Source organism: Somniosus microcephalus, chromosome 10 (genome assembly GCF_052327205.1).
Source record: "Somniosus microcephalus isolate GS21.2 chromosome 10, FLI_Smic_1.0, whole genome shotgun sequence".
Taxonomy (NCBI): domain Eukaryota; kingdom Metazoa; phylum Chordata; class Chondrichthyes; order Squaliformes; family Somniosidae; genus Somniosus; species Somniosus microcephalus.
Genome location: NC_140996.1, coordinates 9,523,660 through 9,543,667, shown reverse-complemented (window position 1 = coordinate 9,543,667; position 20,008 = coordinate 9,523,660). Strand labels below are relative to the sequence as shown.

The following is a 20,008-nucleotide window of genomic DNA, read 5'->3' as shown; positions in this document are numbered from 1 at the left end:
AGGGTACCGCAAGGATCAGTGCTTGGGCCTCAGCTATTCACAATCTGCATCAGTGATTTGGATGAGGGGACCAAATGTAATCTATCCAAATTTGCTGATGATATAAAGCTAGGTGGGAATGTAAGTTGTGAGGAGAATGCAAGGAGGCTTCAAGGGGATATAGACAGGCTAAGTGAGTGGGCAAGAACATGGCAAATGGAATATAATATGGAGAAATGTGAAGTTATCCACTTTGGTAGGAAAAATAGAAAAGCAGAGTATTTTTTAAATGGCGAGAGATTGGGAAATGTTGGTGTTCAGAGGGACCTGGGTGTCCTTGTACAAGAATCACTAAACATTGACATGCAGGTACAGCAAGCAATTAGGAAAGCAAATGGTATGTTGGCCTTTATTACAAGAGGATTTGAGTATAAGAGTAAAGATGTCTTACTGCAATTATATCGGGCCCTGGTGAGACCACACCTGGAGTACTGTGTACAGTTTTGGTCTCCTTACCTAAGGAAGGATATACTTGCCATAGAGGGAGTGCAATGAAGGTTCCTGGGATGTGGGTATTGTCCTATGAGGCGAGATTGAGTAGACTAGGCCTATATTCTCTAGAGTTTAGAAGAATGAGAGGTGATCTCATTGAAACATACAAAATTTTTACAGGATTTGACAGGGTAGATGTTGAGAGGATGTTTCCCCTGGCTGGGGAGTCTAGAACCAGGGGTCACAGTCTCAGAATAAGGGGTCGGCCATTTAGGACTGAGATGAGGAGAAATTTCTTCACTCAGAGGGTGGTGAATCTTTGGAATTCTCTACCCCAGAGGGCTGTAGAGGCTCAGTCGTTGAGTATATTCAAGACAGAGATCGATAGATTTTTGAATATTAAGGGAATCGAGGGATATGGGGATAGTGCAGGAAAGTGGAGATGAGGTAGAAGATCAGCCATGATCTTATTGAATGGCGGAGCAGGCTCGAGGGGCCGAATGGCCGACTCCTGCTCCTATTTCTTACGTTCTTATGTTAATCTAATTGATAGATATATATGCAGAGTCATGGTTTTGCTACAAATGGTACCATTTAAAAATGAACTTTATATTGTATTAATTATAAATTGTAAATATTTCTTCATTTTATATTCCTGTGGAGCAGATGTTCCTACCGAGGACTGCTTCATTCATACCATTCCATTCCCTGAAGTATACATCGTTTCTTGAAAGTCACTGAAGAGGAGTAAGAATTTCAGTGTCAAGCAGACAGCAGCAGCTTATGGCTTGTGAGACCTGTAACAAAGGCCTCCTGGTTTTTGTTCAATTTATTGGTGTGATCAGTTTGGAGGGAGGGGGGCGGGGGAAATCCACATCTTTACATAGAATTACATCGAATGTACAGCACAGAAACAGGCCGTTCGGCCCAACAGGTCTGACGTAAGAAAACTACTAGGCACTTGGTCTAAGCATTAAACAAAGCTTTAATCAACTGTTTTACAACATGGAGGTCTAGTTGTGTCCTTCACTAGTTCCTGTTAAGAATGTTCTGCGCAAGCTGGGCCCATGCCCGAGTATTTATACTCTCCCTGGACAGCGCCACCAGCAGGCCACCAAGTATTATTTCATAAGTCTTTCTTTCATGAATGACTGATTCATGTCAAGGTCCGTGCCGGTGTTTATGCTCCACACGAACCTCCTTCCACCCCTCTTCATCTCACCCTATCAGCGTGTCTTTCTATTCTTATCTCCCTCATGTGTTGATCCAGCGTCCCCTTAAATGCCTCCATGCTCTTCGCCTCAACTACTCCCTGTGGTAACGAGTTCCACATTCTCACCACTCTCTGGGTCAAGAACTTTCTCCTGAATTCTCTATTGGATTTATTAGTGACTATCGTATATTTATGGCCCCTAGTTTTGGACTCCCCACAAATGGAAGCATCTTCTCTACATCTACCCTGTCAAACCTCTTCATAAGCTTAAAGACCTCTATCGAGTCACCAATCAGCCTTTGCTTTTCCAGAGAAAAGAGCCCCAGCCTTTCCTGCTAAGTATATCTTCTCATTTCTGGTATCATCCTTGTGAATCTGTTTTGTACCTTCTCCAGTATCTCTATATCCTTTTCATAATATGGAGACCAGAAATGTGCACTGTACTCCAGGTGTGGTCAAACCAAGGTTTGATACAAGTTTAACATAACTTCTTTACTTTTCAATTCTGTCCCTTTAAAAATTAACCCCAGTGATTGTTTTGCTCTATTTTTTTGTCCTTATTAACCTGCGTTGCTACTTTTATTGATTTGTGTATCTGTACCTCTAGATCCCTTTGCTCATCTACCCCATTTACACTCTTATTTTCCAAGCAGTATGTGGACTCTTTATTCTTCCTGTAACACTCATTTATAGGTAGTGCATGTGTCTGTGGTGGGTTGTTAGTGCCACCTATTGATGTATACTACTGGCATGGCATCCATTTAGTAAACCGATAAAAAAATATTTTCATCTGTTGGGAACGCCTGAACAGCATTTTGTAGTCAGTAGGGAAAGACAGTCAGTGACCTCACATTAAAATAAGATGTGGAATCCACAGACTTAAACTGGGCAGATTCTTGGAATCAGTAATGCAGATCAAAGTGGGATGTGATGGTGTTTATCGACAGTTTGTGGCGTCCAGGTGTAACCAAAAGCCGAAACTTGCTGGAGCAGTAACGATGTGTTCACGACATACGCCGTTATTAATGCGTAAATCGGCAAGCGAGTTCAGGGGATGGGGAAATACACCGTGAGTTGTGAATCTCCAGAACTTGCTGCTCGATTTACGCTGCTCCGCTGTTTGCTTCTCACAAGCAGCATCTCGCCCTCAGCCTCCCTGTTATTTTTAACAACTTGCTGGATTCGCACATCAATTGCCCATTAAACTTGCCATAGACAGTTAGGGCTGGTAATTAAGAGCGTAAGTACCTTTTTATTGACGAGATAATTGTTAATGTGATGCCAATCAACCTTCTCTGGCCCAGAAAGGGAACAATTTAAACTGTAGAGTCTCATTCCTGCAGCTAGTTAATTCTTCTTAGAATTTTTTTTTCTTACTTTTCCTTTCTGTCTCTTTTTCCTCTCTCTCTTAATCCAATCTTTCTTTCCCTCTCTTTATTTCTCTTTCTCTACCTGATTTGACTCTAATTCACCTGATCTCCTTCTCCGTCGTTCCTCTGTTTCTTTCTCAATCCTTAAATCTCATGGGTTAAGGAGACAGACTGTTGGTCCCGTTGTTCACCGAGGTCCCAGATGCCCCGCTGCCCTCGCCGCGCCATTATCAGCACATTACAGGGCAAAGACTTTTGAGCTGAAGGGTGAGGGAAGAGGTCTAACTAATGGCGCACGCTACGAGATGCCCCAAGCCAGCAAGATCTGGGCCTTTCTGTTGTAGGTAGCAAGTCAAAGCATCTCATTTCCAACATCAGAATGCTCGCTCGCCACTCTTTTCCCGTGGGTTTGTCACCCAATCACCCTCTCCTGTACAATGCAATGGCGTCCTGTACAATACAATGGCGTCCTGTACAATACAATGGAGTCCTGTACAATACAATGGAGTCCTGTACAATACAATGGCGTCCTGTACAATACAATGGAGTCCTGTACAATACAATGGCGTCCTGTACAATACAATGGAGTCCTGTACAATACAATGGAGTCCTGTACAATGCAATGGCGTCCTGTACAATGCAATGGCGTCCTGTACAATACAATGGCGTCCTGTACAATACAATGGCGTCCTGTACAATACAATGGCGTCCTGTACAATACAATGGCGTCCTGTACAATGCAATGGAGTCCTGTACAATGCAATGGAGTCCTGTACAATACAATGGCGTCCTGTACAATGCAATGGAGTCCTGTACAATACAATGGCGTCCTGTACAATACAATGGAGTCCTGTACAATACAATGGAGTCCTGTACAATGCAATGGCGTCCTGTACAATACAATGGCGTCCTGTACAATGCAATGGCGTCCTGTACAATACAATGGCGTCCTGTACAATGCAATGGAGTCCTGTACAATGCAATGGAGTCCTGTACAATACAATGGCGTCCTGTACAATACAATGGCGTCCTGTACAATACAATGGCGTCCTGTACAATACAATGGCGTCCTGTACAATACAATGGCGTCCTGTACAATACAATGGCGTCCTGTACAATACAATGGCGTCCTGTACAATACAATGGCGTCCTGTACAATACAGTGGCGTCCTGTACAATGCTGTCCCGTGTTATATTTTTTTGGGGAAACTAAGAGTAGCTGTATTGAGCTATTAGGTAGAAATAACGAGAAAGCAAGTTCCACGTGCATTCTTAAAAAATACATGTGTCTACATAGAATTACACAGGATATACGGCACAGAAACAGGCCATTCGGCCCAACCAGTCCATGCCAGCATTTATGCTCCACTCGAGCCTCCTCCCGTCTTTCCTTATCTAACTCTATCAGCATATCCTTCTATTCCCTTCTCCCTCATATGCTTATCTAGTCTCCCCTTAAATCCATCTACGCTATTCGCCTCAGCCACTCCCTGTGGTAGCGAGTTCCACATTCTCACCACGCTCTGGGTAAAGAATTTTCTTCTGAATGCCCCATTGGATTTCTTGCTGACTATCTTATAAGAACATATAAGAAATAAGAGCAGGAGTAGGCCATATGGCCCCCTTGAACCTGCTCCGTCTGATCATCGACCTCAACTCCACTTTCCCACCCGATCTCCATATCCCTTGATTCCCTGAGAGTGCAAAAATCTATCGATCTCGGCCTTGAATGTACTCAAAGACTCAGCATTCACAGCCCTCTGGGGCAGAGAATTCCAAAGATTCACAAACCTCTGAGTGAAGAAATTCCTCCTCATCTCAGACTTAACTGGCCTACCCCTTATCCTGAGACTATTCCCCCTATTGTTAGACACGCCAGCCAGGGGAAAGAACCCCTCAGCATCTACCCTGTCAATCCTCTTCAGAATCTTAAATAACAACAGAAAATGCTGGAAATACTCAGCAGGCCAGGCAGCATCTGTGGAGAGAGGAACAGAGTTAACGTTTCAGATCGATGACCCTTCATCAGAACTGGAAAAAGCTGGAGATGTAACATATTAAGCAGGTGCAGAGACAGGAGGGGGGTTTAGGAGGGGAGGAAGGAATTGAAAGAACATACTGTGCTTATGTAAGAGGCAGGAAAGATAAAATGTTGCAAATGGGAATGGCAAAATCATACAGCATGAAAAATGGGGGCAGGGGTTATACAGTAGTGTGAAATTTTTGAACTCAGTGTTGAGTCCACAAGGCTGTAAAGTGCCTAATCGAAAGATGAGGTGCTGTTCCTTGAGCTTCATTGGAACAATGTAATAGGCCGAGGACAGAGAGATCAGAGTGGGAGTGAAGCGGAGAATTAAAGTGACAGGTGACCGGAAGCTCAGGGTCACCCTTACGGACTGAACGGAGGTGTTCCGCAAAGCGGTCACCCAATCTGCGTTTGGTCTCCCCAATGTAGAGGAGACCACATCGTGAGCAGCGAATACAGTATACTAAATTGCAAGAAGTACAGAGACGGTGGTAATATTTACAGTGATCCAGAGACGGAGCTAATATTTACAGTGATCCAGAGACGGTGCTAATATTTACAGTGATCCAGAGACGGTGCTAATATTTACAGTGATCCAGAGACGGTGCTAATATTTACAGTGATCCAGAGACAGTGCTAATATTTACAGTGATCCAGAGACGGTGCTAATATTTACAGTGATCCAGAGACGGTGCTAATATTTACAGTGATCCAGAGACGGTGCTAATATTTACAGTGATCCAGAGACGGTGCTAATATTTACAGTGATCCAGAGACGGTGCTAATATTTACAGTGATCCAGAGACGGTGCTAATATTTACAGTGATCCAGAGACGGTGCTAATATTTACAGTGATCCAGAGACAGTGCTAATATTTACAGTGATCCAGAGACGGTGCTAATATTTACACAGGATCCAGAGACGGTGCTAATATTTACAGTGATCCAGAGACGGTGCTAATATTTACAGTGATCCAGAGACGGTGCTAATATTTACAGTGATCCAGAGACGGTGCTAATATTTGCACAGGATCCAGAGACAGTGCTAATATTTACAGTGATCCAGAGATGGTGCTAATATTTACACAGGATCCAGAGACGGTGCTAATATTTACAGTGATCCAGAGACGGTGCTAATATTTACAGTGATCCAGAGACAGTGCTAATATTTACAGTGATCCAGAGACGGTGCTAATATTTACACAGGATCCAGAGACGGTGCTAATATTTACAGTGATCCAGAGACAGTGCTAATATTTACAGTGATCCAGAGACGGTGCTAATATTTACACAGGATCCAGAGACGGTGCTAATATTTACACAGGATCCAGAGACGGTGCTAATATTTACAGTGATCCAGAGACGGTGCTAATATTTACACAGGATCCAGAGACAGTGCTAATATTTGCACAGGATCCAGAGACGGTGCTAATATTTACAGTGATCCAGAGACGGTGCTAATATTTACACAGGATCCAGAGACAGTGCTAATATTTACACAGGATCCAGAGACAGTGCTAATATTTACACAGGATCCAGAGACGGTGCTAATATTTACACAGGATCCAGAGACGGTGCTAATATTTACAGTGATCCAGAGACGGTGCTAATATTTACACAGGATCCAGAGACAGTGCTAATATTTACACAGGATCCAGAGACGGTGCTAATATTTACACAGGATCCAGAGACGGTGCTAATATTTACACAGGATCCAGAGACGGTGCTAATATTTACACAGGATCCAGAGACGGTGCTAATATTTACACAGGATCCAGAGACGGTGCTAATATTTACACAGGATCCAGAGACGGTGCTAATATTTACACAGGATCCAGAGACGGTGCTAATATTTACACAGGATCCAGAGACGGTGCTAATATTTACAGTGATCCAGAGACGGTGCTAATATTTACACAGGATCCAGAGACAGTGCTAATATTTACACAGGATCCAGAGACGGTGCTAATATTTACACAGGATCCAGAGACGGTGCTAATATTTACACAGGATCCAGAGACGGTGCTAATATTTACACAGGATCCAGAGACGGTGCTAATATTTACACAGGATCCAGAGACGGTGCTAATATTTACACAGGATCCAGAGACGGTGCTAATATTTACACAGGATCCAGAGACGGTGCTAATATTTACAGGTGGGCTGTCATTTGGGTGTAAGTGTTCTGACTAAAACGAGTTTGCACAGTTGTGAATGGGCTTAGCTTAAACGACCCAACTGCCTTTTTACTGGCACTAAATAAGGTAAACCAAGGTCAGAGGCTGGCCAGTGAGAAAGACAGAAATATGTCGCACTGATCCAGTAGAGGGTGCTCTCCTGAAGCTGGGGCAAAGTGTAGAGAACGTTACAAGATAATTATGATAAGAGAAGTACAATAATTTGTCCTATCTTGTTTCATCCATCCAGGGAGATCCGAAGACCCCACTGTAGCATCCAATTGTTCCTTAAATGATTCCAGGCTTTTTGCCTCCACTACTCCATCTGGAAGTTTTAATCCACATGTATCACTCTCTGTGTGAAGAAGAATTTCTTGATATTTGCCCTAAAAGTACCCGCCCCTAGTTTGAACCTGTGTCTCCTGGTTCTACTCCCACAGATTAATTAAAGTAATATTCTAGCTAACTTTTCTGTACCCTTCAGAAGCATGAATATCCTGAAGAAGTGTATATAAGAACAGCTCTGAGTCCTCCCTTTTTTAAGATTCATTTGTGGGATGTGGGTGTCGCTGGCAAGGCCAGCATTTATTGCCCATCCCTAATTGCCCTTGAGAAGGTGGTGGTGAGCCACCTTCTTGAAGTGCTGCAGTCCGTGCGGTGAAGGTGCTCCCACAGTGCTGTTAGGGAGGAAGTTCCAGGATTTTGACCCAGCGACGATGAAGGATCGGCCGATATACTTCTAAGTCGGGATGGTGTGTGACTTGGAGGGGAACTTGGAGGTGGTGGTGTTCCCATGCACCTGCTGCCCTTGTCCTTCTAGGTGGTAGAGGTCGCGGGTTTGGGAGGTGCTGCCGAAGAAGCCTTGGTGAGTTGCTGCAGTGCACCTTGTAGATGGTGCACACTGCAGCCACGGTGCGCCGGTGGTGGAGGGAGTGAATGTTTAAGGTGGTGGATGGGGTGCCAATCAAGCGGGCTGCTTTGTCCTGGATGGTGTCGAGCTTCTTGAGTGTTGTTGGAGCTGCACTCATCCAGGCAAGTGGAGAGTATTGCATCACACTCCTGACTTGTGCCTTGTAGATGGTGGAAAGGCTTTGGGGAGTCAGGAGGTGAGACACTCACTGCAGAATACCTAGCCTCTGACCTGCTCTTGTTGCCACAGTATTTATGTGGCTGGTCCAGTTAAGTTTCTGGTCAGTGGTGACCCCCAGGATGTTGATGGTGGGGGGTTCAGCGATGGTAATGCCGTTGAATGTCAAGGGGCGGTGGTTAGACTCTCGCTTGTTGGAGATAGTCATTGCCTGGCACTTCTGTGGCGCGAATGTTTCCTGCCACTTATCGGCCCAAGCCTGAACGTCATCCAGGTCTTGTTGCATACGGGAATGGACTGCTTCATTATCTGAGGGCAGGAAAGCCCAATTTGCTCCAGTTATTTCACAACTCACGTACTCCTGACACTGGCGATTAACCTTGTGCTTCTTTTCTGCACTGCCTCAACACAGGATTCCCCCCCCCCCCCCCCCCCATGCATGCAGTGGCAAATTGAACTCGGATGCCACAGATGCGGAACAGCGGTTGGAAAATGTGTTGCCGGTAAATTCCTTTAATCCTGACCAGGGTGGCGTTTTCTGCAGGTGTCTTGATTACGACGCACTCGCCGTCAAAAGTGAAGCTTTGCTTTGGCCAAAGTGAAAAGGCAAGGAAAGAATTACCGTCATGGTTTGCTTGCAATATGGATGGCAGTGAGAAATGGGGTTTGCTGGCGGTTGGCAAAGCATGGGCCCCTCGCTGTTTTAGAGGAGTTCACCTCCTGCCTGTGGTTTAGCATGCAAATAGAACTGTCTGGACCACTGCGGATATTTATTTCTGTATGAGTAGGCTTGTGTGATTGCAAGCTGAGGGTTTGTCCTGGTTCTAGACAACTTTTACTAGGTACTGCCACATCTCTGGAACTTTTACGTCCACCTGAGAAAGCAGACGGGGCCTTGGTTTAACGTCACATCCAAAAGACATCTCGTCTGAAAACCGGCACCTTTGAAAGTGCAGCACTCCCTCAGTACTGGCACTGGGAGCGTCAGCCTAGATTTTTGTGCTCAAGTCTCTGGAGTGGGACTTGAACCCACGACCTTCTAACTCAGAGACGAGGGTGCTGCCCACTGAGACACAGCTGACGCGAGACTGGGATGCGCTATGAAAGGAGATGAAAGTTTGGTACTCATACTGCCAGAAAAAGACTGCTGACGCAGACACATTGGACTGCTGTGCTGTAAACTCTACAGTGACATGCTGTGCCATATATAAGTTACTGGCTTTGTTTTTCCTTTTCAGCAAGTTTTTTTTTAAATTCATTCGCAGGATGTGGACGTCACTGGCAAGGCCAGCGTTTATTGCCTGTCCCTAATTGCCCTCGAGAAGGTGGTGGTGAGACGCCGCCTTGAATAAGTGGCTTGCTTGGCCATTTCAGAGTCCACCGCATTTTTGTGGGTCTGGAGTCACTTATAGGCCAGAGCAGATTTCCTTCCCTAAAGGGCATTCGTGAACCAGATTGGTTTTTATGACAATCTGATACGAGTCTTTTTATTCCAAATTTATTGAATTTAAATTCCCCAGCTGCTGTGGTGGGATTTAAACTCAAGTCCCTGGATCATTAGTCCAGGCCTCTGGATTACTGGTCCAGTGACATAACCACTATACTACCGTACGTCTTAAATAAAGTTGGTGAAACCACACACACGTTAGTTTACTTTGCTTACTGGTGATTTCAGGGCATTTTAAATCTCAGCCTAGTGTTTGGAGAAACGCTATGTGTACTACTTTACATAGAGTGGTAGGGTTGCCAACTTTATTTGGAAGTATTCCTGGATGTTTCATTACGTGTCCTCTCATCTCCATCTGCCCAGCCCTATTAAACTGCCTCTTTTTCCGCTGTGATTATATGCACGATCATTTTTGTGGCCTTCTGCGCATGTGCACTGTTTACAAAGGCCGCACATGCGCAGCACCCAACAGTTGCGGCCTGTAGTGGGCCACGCTTTCTTCAGCTCCATGGGAGAAGGTCACTGGATCCTTGCTGGCCGGGGGGTGGGGAGAGAATCGGAGTGGAGAGAGAGAGACAGGGTATCAGAGGGGAGGGAGAGAGAGGATGGGAGGGGGAAGAGAGAGGATGGGAGGGGGAAGAGAGAGGATGGGAGGGGGAAGAGAGAGGATGGGAGGGGGGTGAGAGAGGATGGGAGGGGGAAGAGAGAGAGGATCGGAGGGGGAAGAGAGAGAGGATCGGAGGAGGAAGAGAGAGAGGATCGGAGGGGGAAGAGAGAGAGGATCGGAGGGGGAAGAGAGAGAGGATCGGAGGGGGAAGAGAGAGAGGATCGGAGGGGGAAGAGAGAGGATCGGAGGGGGAAGAGAGAGGATCGGAGGAGGAAGAGAGAGGATCGGAGGGGGGAGAGGATCGGAGGGGGAAGAGAGAGAGGATCGGAGGGGGAAGAGAGGATCGGAGGGGGAAGAGTGAGAGGATCGGAGGGGGAAGAGAGAGAGGATCGGAGGGGGAAGAGAGAGGATCGGAGGGGGAAGAGAGAGAGGATCGGAGGGGGAAGAGAGAGAGGATCGGAGGGGGAAGAGAGAGAGGATCGGAGGGGGAAGAGAGAGAGGATCGGAGGGGGAAGAGAGAGAGGATCGGAGGGGGAAGAGAGAGGATCGGAGGGGGAAGAGAAAGAGGATCGGAGGGGGAAGAAAGAGGATCGGAGGGTGAGAGAGGGAGGATCGGAGGGTGAGAGAGGGAGGATCGGAGGGTGAGAGAGGGAGGATCGGAGGGTGAGAGAGGGAGGATCGGAGGGTGAGAGAGGGAGGATCGGAATGGGGAGAAAGGGAGGATCGGAATGGGGAGAAAGGGAGGATCGGAATAGGGAGAAAGAGAGGATCGGAATGGGGAGAAAGAGAGGATCGGAATGGGGAGAAAGAGAGGATCGGAGGGGGGGAGAGGGAGGATCGGAGGGGGAGAGAGGGAGGATCGGCGGGGGAAAGAGAGGATCGGAGGGGGAGAGAGGGAGGATCGGAGGGGGAGAGAGGGAGGATCGGAAGGAGGATCGGAGGGGGAGAGAGGGAGGATCGGAGGGGGAGAGAGGGAGGATCAGACGGGGAGAGAGAGAGGATCAGACAGGGAGAGAGGGAGGCTCGGAGGGGGAGAGAGGGAGGATCGGAGGGGGGGCGAGAGAGGGAATCGGAGGGGAGCGAGAGAGAGTGGGGGAAGAGAGGATCGAAGGAGAGAGGATCGAACGGGGAACAGAAAGGGTCGGAGAGGAGGGGAGAGGAGGTCAGGAACTCAGAGGGGCGGGGAGCGGGGTAAAGAGCACGGAGAGCACAGTGGGGATGGGTGAAGAATGTGATCCAGGTCTAAAGGGGGTTGAGAGAACGTGATCCAGATGGTAAGACATAGAAACATAGAAGATAGGAGCAGGAGTAGGCCATTCGGCCCCTCGAGCCTGCTCCGCCATTCAATGCGATCATGGCTGATCATCCAAATTCAGTACCCGGTCCCTGCTTTCTCCCCATACCCCTTGATCCCTTTAGCCTTAAGAAATATATCCAACTCCTTCTTGAATACATTTAATGTATTGGCCTCTACTGCCTTCTGTGGTAGAGAATTCCACAGGTTCACCACTCTCTGGGTAAAGAAATTCCTCCTAATTTCTGTCCTAAATGACTTACTCCTTATCCTTAGACTGTGACCCCTGGTTCTGGACTCCCCGACCATCGGGAACATCCTTCCTGCATCTAGTCTGTCCAGTCCTGTCAGAATTTTATAAGTTTCAATGAGATCCCCTCTCAATTCTTCTAAACTCCAGCGAGTACAAGCCCAATCGACCCAATCTCTCCTCATACGTCATTCCTGCCATCCCAGGTACCAGCCTGGTGAATCTTCGCTGAACTCCTTCCATGGCAAGAACATCCTTCCTCAGATAAGACGACCAAAACTGCACACAATACTCAAGGTATGGTCTCACCAAGGCCCTGTACAACTGCAGCAAGACATCCTTGTTCCTGTACTCAAACCCTCTCGCTCCGAAGGCCAACATACCATTTGCCTTCTTAACCGCCTGCTGCACCTGAATGCTTACCTTCAGCGACTGATGCACAAGGACTCCCAGGTCTCGTTGCACTTCCCCTTCTCCCAATCTATTGCCGTTTAGATAATAATCTGCCTTCCTGTTTTTGCTACCAAAGTGGATAACCTCGCATTTATCCACATTATACTGCATCTGCCATGCATCTGTCCAATCACCCAACCTGTCCAAATCATACTGGAGTTTCTCGGCATCCTCCTCACAGCACACACGCCCACCCAGCTTTGTGTCGTCTGCAAACTTGGAGATATTACATCTAGTTCCCTTGGCTAGATCATTAATATATATTGTGAATAGCTGGGGTCCTGGGACCGATTCCTGCAGTACCCCACTAGTCACTGCCTGCCACTTGGAAAAAAAAACGTTTATTCCAACTCTTTGCTTCCTGTCTGCCAACCAGTTCTCTATCCAAGTCAGTACCTTGCCCCCAATCCCATGTGCCTTAACTTTACACGCTAATCTCTTATGCGGGACCTTATCGAAAGCCTTCTGAAAGTCCAAATACACCACATCCACTGGTTCTCCCTTATCTCTTCTACTAGTTACATCCTCAAAAAATTCCGGTAGATTAGTCAAGCACGATTTACGTTTTGTAAATCCATGTTGACTTTGTCCGATCCTGTCACTGTTTTCCAAGTGCTCTGCTATTACATCTTTTATAATGGACTCTAGCATTTTCCCCACTACCGATGTCAGGCTTACCGGTCTGTAATTCCCTGTTTTCTCTCTACACCTTTTTTGAATAGTGTGGTAACATTAGCTACCCTCCAATCCATGGGTACTGTTCCAGATTCCATCGAATGCTGGAAGATGATCAGCAAAGCATCAACTATTTCTAGGGCCACTTCCTTAAGTACCCTAGGATGTAGATTATCAGGCCCTGGGGATTTATCGGCCTTCAATCCCGTCAATTTCCCTAACACCATTTCCCTACAAATACTGATTTCTTTCAGTTCCTCCCTTTCATCAGACCCTATGTTCCCCGACATCTCTGGGAGGTTATTTGTGTCCTCCTTTGTGAAGACAGAACCAAAATATGTATTTAATTGGTCTGCCATTTCTTTGTTCCCCATTATAAATTCCCCTGATTCTTGATTCTGACTGCAAGGGACCTACGCTTAACTTCACCAATCTTTTTCTCTTCACATATCTATAAAAGCTTTTACAGTCAGTTTTTATGTTCCCTGCAAGCTTACTCTCATTCTATTTTCCCTTTCTTAATTAATCCCTTTGTCCTCCTTTGTTGAATCCTAAACTGCTCCCAATCCTCAGGTTTACTGCTTTTTCTGGCCAATTTATATGTTCTCTCCTTGGATCTTATGCTATCCCTAATTTCCCTTGTTAGGCACGGTTGAGTCACCTTTTTTGTTTTATTTTTATGCCAAACTGGGATGAACAAATTCTGTAGTTCATCCATGCGGTCTTTGAATGTTTGCCATTGCCTAGCCACCGTCAACCCTTTGAGTGACATTCCCCAATCAATCCTACCCAACTCGCACCTCATACCATCGTAGTTTCCTTTATTTAAATTTAGGACCCTAGTCTCTGAGTCGACTACTTCATTCTCCATCTTAATGAAGAATTTGATCATATTATGATCGCTCCGACCCAAGGGGCCTCGTACAACAAGACGGATCACGTTCTTCCAACCCCACCCCATTACACCCGCACCACATTCTCCCTCTCTTTCCCTTGGACCTGCTTGATTCCTCGGAAAGCTCGGTGCGTGTGTGGCAAGTGACATCATTGGAATGGACGAAATCCGGAAGTCATGACACTGTCACTATTCACTTCAAACCCAATAAACCTGTAACAATCCGTGACCCACACACAATGCCCCATCTATGGAGGGGGTTGGAAGGTCAGGAACCTGTTGGGGGCGGGGGGGGGGGAAGTTCATGAACTTGGGGGAGGGGAAACGAATTTGGGCAGGGGGAGGAGGTCAGGAACCCGGTCGGGGGGAAGAAGGTCAGGAACTTGGTGGGTGTGGGGAGAAACTTGGGCGGGGGGAGGTTCAGGAGCTTTGGGGGGGGCGGGGAGGTCAGGAACTTGTTTGGGGGGGTGGGAGAAGGTCTTAACCCACAAGGATGAGCCCTGTTCTATGTGAGCTCTGTTCTGTCTGGAGCCTGGCAGTCAGAATGGCTCGAATTACATTTTGCAAACCAATTGATTACTTAGGCAGGATCTAATTACACATTCCAGAGAAACTGCTGGATGTGTCTTGTCCTCTAAGGGGACCAATTAGAAATCAGGTGTTGTTTTCAAGGTGACCAATTAGAGATCTGGTGTTGGAAATAAACGCAACTCTCTTTCCCCCCGCCGCTCCCTCTCCAATATTTTTTTTATAATTAATGAGCAAAAGGGTTCAAAGAAATTTTTAAAACATTGGCCCAAAATTTGCGAACGGAGGCTTCCTGCAGGTGGATGCCTCCGACCTGTAAAAAATCTATGAATTTACCAGGAGGTTCGGAGACTCGCACTCCTGGGCCTCTCCGGCTGCGCACAGGTGCAGGTGGTTCTCAAGCACCCCTGGGATCACGTGGGCCAGCCCTACCAATAAAAGAAGGGAATCTCCATTCATACTTATGGGAGTTCCGTATGTACGGAATCCCCATAAGTATGAATGGGGATCACTTAAAAAATACACGGACACATGAAATTTAAAAAAAATTAAATTACATATTTAAAATTAATTAAAATGCCATTTAGTTAAATATTTTCAACAATTTAATTTTTGGGAAAAAAATGTCTGTTTTAACGGGACTAAAAATAAACTTACAGGAAACTTTCTGGTATTCGGCACAGACGGGACCGACGTGTTGCCGGTTCATCAACAATTCCGGATAACCGAACGCTATAGTAAAATATACGGAGCTCTAGAGCTCCGTATAAAGCAACAAACCCTGTTGCTTACAGCTTGAAAACAATCGGCACAAGTTGCAAGCGTCTCTGTAGCTTAGCAACAGCTTCAGCTACACCCTTGAAAAGCAACAAATGGAGTAAAAAAAGTAACTAAAAGTAAAAAAAAGTTACCTGAACCCACTCCTGAATTTTACCGGTGGATAGAGCGTTCCGGTTATTTCGGGGCCGGTTAATCGAAAGTTTCCTGTACCTTGTTGGACAGGGTGTTTAATGTATAAATGAGTGATAACATTTTATTTTTCTATTTTTTAAAGCTCTTATGCTGGTAAAAGCAGACCAGACGGGCATTCAGCGGGCGGAAGTTGGACAAACTCTCCGCCCGCAGAGGCCCTTTTCCCGGGGATACTGAGGATCTGTCAAGAAAATTCTTACCGGGTTTTCGCGCCTGCGCTTCGCATGCCTAAAGCCGGACCTTGCACGGCCCTTACAGGCGCGTGTGCAGCTCGTACGCACCTGTGGGGGTCACAAAATACGCCTCAATGTTTTTAATGCCCCGATGATTTTTCTCCCGGGCGTTTGCTGGCAGCAGTGTGTCCAGGAGATTAATCTTCAATTCCTGGAGACTCCAGGACAACCCTGGAGGCTTGACGACCTTATACAGTGACCGAGCAGCATTAATTTGAATTTTGCTATCGTATTAATTTGAACATGCCTGATATAAGCAGTGGGGACTGTGCCATATAAATACAAGTTAATGTTGACCCTGTGCCATCCACTCGGTCATGTAATCGTCACGCCTGTCGAATTACATGAATGTACAGCCGGTGTTTATGCTCCACACCAGCCTCCTTCCACCTCTCTTCATCTCACCCTATCAGCATAACCTTCTATTCCTTTCTCCCTCATGTGCTTATCTAGCTTCCCCTTATGTGCATCTATGAAATGTATAAATAAATGTATTTCTCATTGAAACGTATAAAATTCTTAGAGGGATTGACAGGGTAGATGCTGAGAGGCTGTTTCCCCTGGCTGGAGAGTCTAGAACCAGGGGTCACAGTCTCAGGATGGGGGCGGCCATTTAGGACTGAGATGGGGAGAAATTTCTTCACTCGGGGGGTTGTGAATCTTTGGCATGTTGAGTATATTCAAGACAGGTCGATAGATTCTTGGGCACTAAGGGAATCAAGGGATATGGAGATCGTGCAGAAAAGTGGAGTTGAGGTAGAAGGTCAGCCATGATCTTATCGAATGGCCTACTCCTGCTTCTATTTCTTATGTTCTTGTGCGGTGGGGTTGCCAACTTTAGCTGGACCTATTACTGGAGGTTTCATCACATGACCTCGATCAAGTTTCAAAGGTAAATGAAGCAATACTCTGGAATATCGAGCCACAGCCTCAACTTGACCAAGGTTTTTAAAACATTGCTTATGTTTGACAAGCCTTTCAGTTTGGACAGATAACCTTTGCTCTCAACCCCCTCATGTTGCCTCCCTAATTAATAATGTTAGTGATGTCCTTCCCTATAAGGCAACGACACTCAAAATATGGCCCGAAGGGGGTGGTGGGTGACTTGAACCCACTGATGCCTCTGACAAACGGGTTGCCAGAACTCAAAGCTGCGATGTTGCCGGCAGAACGAAGGGATTTTATTTTGAATGTCGTCGCCTGTGACGCTGCACTTGGCCAGTCAGAAGATAAGCTTCATTGGAAGAAGTACGATATTGTGCAGTGTGCTGTGTGTGATAGCAGTGCGTGGTGAAGCAGTCTTGCAGTGTTCTGGTTGCAGTCTTGCTGCCCTCTGCTGCTAGCAGTGAGTTTTAAAGACAAGTGTGAGCATTCAAAAATGGGAATGTGGGAGGAAGCATCGATACATTTGATAGATAATATCTTCTGTAATGACTGTTACGAAAGTGTCAGGGTACGATTACTCATTCCTCTCCTAGAGCGTGCTGGTTTTGAAACATGCCTTATACTTTGTTGAAAAGTCCCTTTATTGCACTTCCAGTAGATTCTGGGGTCGCAGTTTTGTGTGTTCTACCCGGTACTACCCTCCCTCGGATTTCACTCACAGGTCTTGCAGACTTTTTATTAGTGCTTTTGATTCACTCACAAGATATTTTAACATGTAGCAAGTTATACCTGAATTTCCCGTTCACCATCACCCCTGTGCTCTCTGACCTGCATTGGCACCTGGTTCGGCAACGCCTCAAATTTAAAATTCTTATCTTTGTGTTCATATCAACTTGCATTTACACAGCACCTTTAACATAGTAAAATGTCCCAAGGTGCTTCACAGGAGTGATTATCAAACAAAATTTGACACTGAGCCACATAAGGGGCTAGTAGGGTAGATGACCAAAAGCTTGGTCAAAGAGGTAGGTTTTAAGGAGCATCTTAAAAGAGGAAAGAGAGGCGGAGAGGTTTGGGGAGGGAATTCCAGAGCTTAGGGCCCAGGCAGCTGAAGGCACGGCCGCCAATGGTGGAGCGATGAAAATCAGGGATGTGTAAGAGGCCAAAATTGGAGGAGCACAGAGATCTCGAAGGGTTGTGGGGCTGGAGGAGGTTGCAGAGATAGTCGACGCTATGGAGGGATTTGAAAACAAGGATGAGAATTTTGAAATCGAGACGTTGCTTAACCTGGAGCCAGTGTAGGTCAGCGAGCACAGGGGTGATGGGTGAACGGGACTTGGTGCGAGTTAGGATACGGGCAGCAGAGCTTTGGATGAGCTTAAGTTTATGGAGGGTGGAAGATGGGAAGCCGGCCAGGAATGCGTTGGAAGGCATGGATGAGGATTTCAGCAGCAGATGAGCTGAGGCAGGAGCTGAGTCGGGCGATGTCCCTCCAGGGCCTCATCCCTCCCTATCTCTGTAACCTCCTCCAGCCCTACAACCAATGCTCCCTCTAATTTTTTTTGGTGCCACGCGGCCCCTTTAAAAGGCTGCGCGGGACAGTCAAAACATGCATGGTTTTTACATTGTAAAGCCGGCTGTGTGAGTTCTCTGGAGTGCTGCGAGTTCACACAACTTAAAGAGAGCATTGCCTACAGCCAATGTTCCCTGTAAACTGCATCCGTGCAGCGTTCCAGGAACCCCGCGCAACCGGCTTGCCGGCTTTTCCATGAGAAAAAACGCAAATGCGCGGTATTTTGAATTGCCTGTGCAGCCCCTTTAAGCGGCGCCACACAAAATGACATGGAACATTGCGTACAAACCTCCGAGATCTATGCATTCCTTCAATTCTGGCCTGTTGTGCATTGCCGATTTCCTTTGCTCCACCATTGGCGGCCGTGCCTTCAGGTGTCCAGGCCCCCAGCTCTAGAATTCCCTCCCTAAATCTCTCCGACTCTCTCTATCTCTTTTAAGACGCTCCTTAAATCCTACAACAACAACTGTGACCTCTTTGACCAGGATCTTGGTCACCTGTCCAAATATCTCCTTATGTGGCTCGGTGTCAAATTTTGTTTGATAATCGCTCCTGTGGAATTCCTTGGGACGTTATACTACGTTAAAGGCACTGTATAAATGCAAGTTGTTGCTGTTCCTCCTGTTTCTCGCCATGATGGATGTACAAGTACAAACAAACCGAGTTGAAGATGCTGTGAGTTAAAACACTTCATTCGCTGGCACCTGTGTTCAAATGCAGCTGATGGAATACAAGTCTCCTCTCTGCTTGTTGGAAGAATCTCAAGTGAAATGAGTTGGAAGGTCGCAAATTTATTGTTACGAGCTGGTATTCACTGCCTGAAAGGGCAATGGAAGCAGATTCAATAACTTTCAAAGGGGAATTGGATAAATACTTGATGGGGAAAAATTTGCAGGGCTCTGGGGACAGAGCAGGGAGTGGAACTAATTGGACAGCTCTTCCAAGGAGCTGGGACATGCACCATGGGCCGAATGGCCTCCTCCTGTGCTGTGTGATTCTAAAAGACATTCAGAGAAAACCACGTATTGCAGGACTTGTAACCGAATTGCAAATGTTGACTTGCGTTTTTCAGATTTGTATTGTGTTTTTTTTGTATTGCAGGTGGCAAGACTGATGGAGATGGGGTTTTCTAGAGTAGACGCTTTGGAAGCTCTGAGAGCTACAAACAATGACCTTAACATGGCCACCAACTTCCTACTTCAGCACTGACAGGAGCAGGTGACTTACAAGGACTGTGTGTATCTGAGCTCAGCATTCAACACCCACCCGTTGAGCTGGCACTGGGCAATGCAAAGGTCAGAGATTTTTGGGGGGCGGTGAGAAAAGAAATACCTGATTTAAAATTGTAAGAGTTGATTATATTTTGGCATCAAGTAAGTGTTTCCTGTTAGAATCACTAAAAGGTAATCGCCAAAGGGAACAGATCTGGGAGTGTCATAATGTCACTAAATAAAAGTATTCAAGTTCTCAACGGTGCGCTGCAACTGATTTTTAAAAACAAATGAGTATGTTACTGTATGAAACTGAATTCAAATTGCTCAATAAAGTGGCTAGCTTAATACAGATTGTTGCTTCTACCTTGGCCCAATAATTAAAACAGATTCAAATATAAAGCTTTTCTTTCTCTCGTCTGTTTTAAATGTTTTGCCCTTCCCCACTCTTCAGGGTTATTTTATCCTCTTTAGCCTCCCCTTGGTTGCACAAGGCCCCCTTTGCCCGATAGAGTGGGAAGCCAAGCCGTCGGCGTTCCTTTCTGCCAAAGCTGCTGGCGAGGTGGGTTGCTCGGAAAGCATGACATATGTTGACTTGCTCTGCAATTTTATTTTTTCACTCACTCGCTGAGCAAAACTGAG

The 20,008-nt window shown here is 46.3% G+C and overlaps 1 protein-coding gene across 3 annotated transcripts in view; it reads left to right on the top strand.

Annotated features, from left to right (window-relative positions):
• ubac2 (UBA domain containing 2) overlaps positions 1–19,768 on the top strand; it is a 313,220-nt gene extending 293,452 nt beyond the window's left edge. For all 3 annotated transcript variants that reach the window (XM_085998420.1, XM_085998421.1, XM_085998419.1), the window contains one exon: positions 19,257–19,768. In XM_085998420.1, the coding sequence (XP_085854546.1) occupies positions 19,257–19,364 (108 nt within the window). In that variant the 3' untranslated portion in view covers positions 19,365–19,768. The remainder of the gene's footprint in view (positions 1–19,256) is intronic.
• Positions 19,769–20,008: the final 240 nt, after the last annotated feature.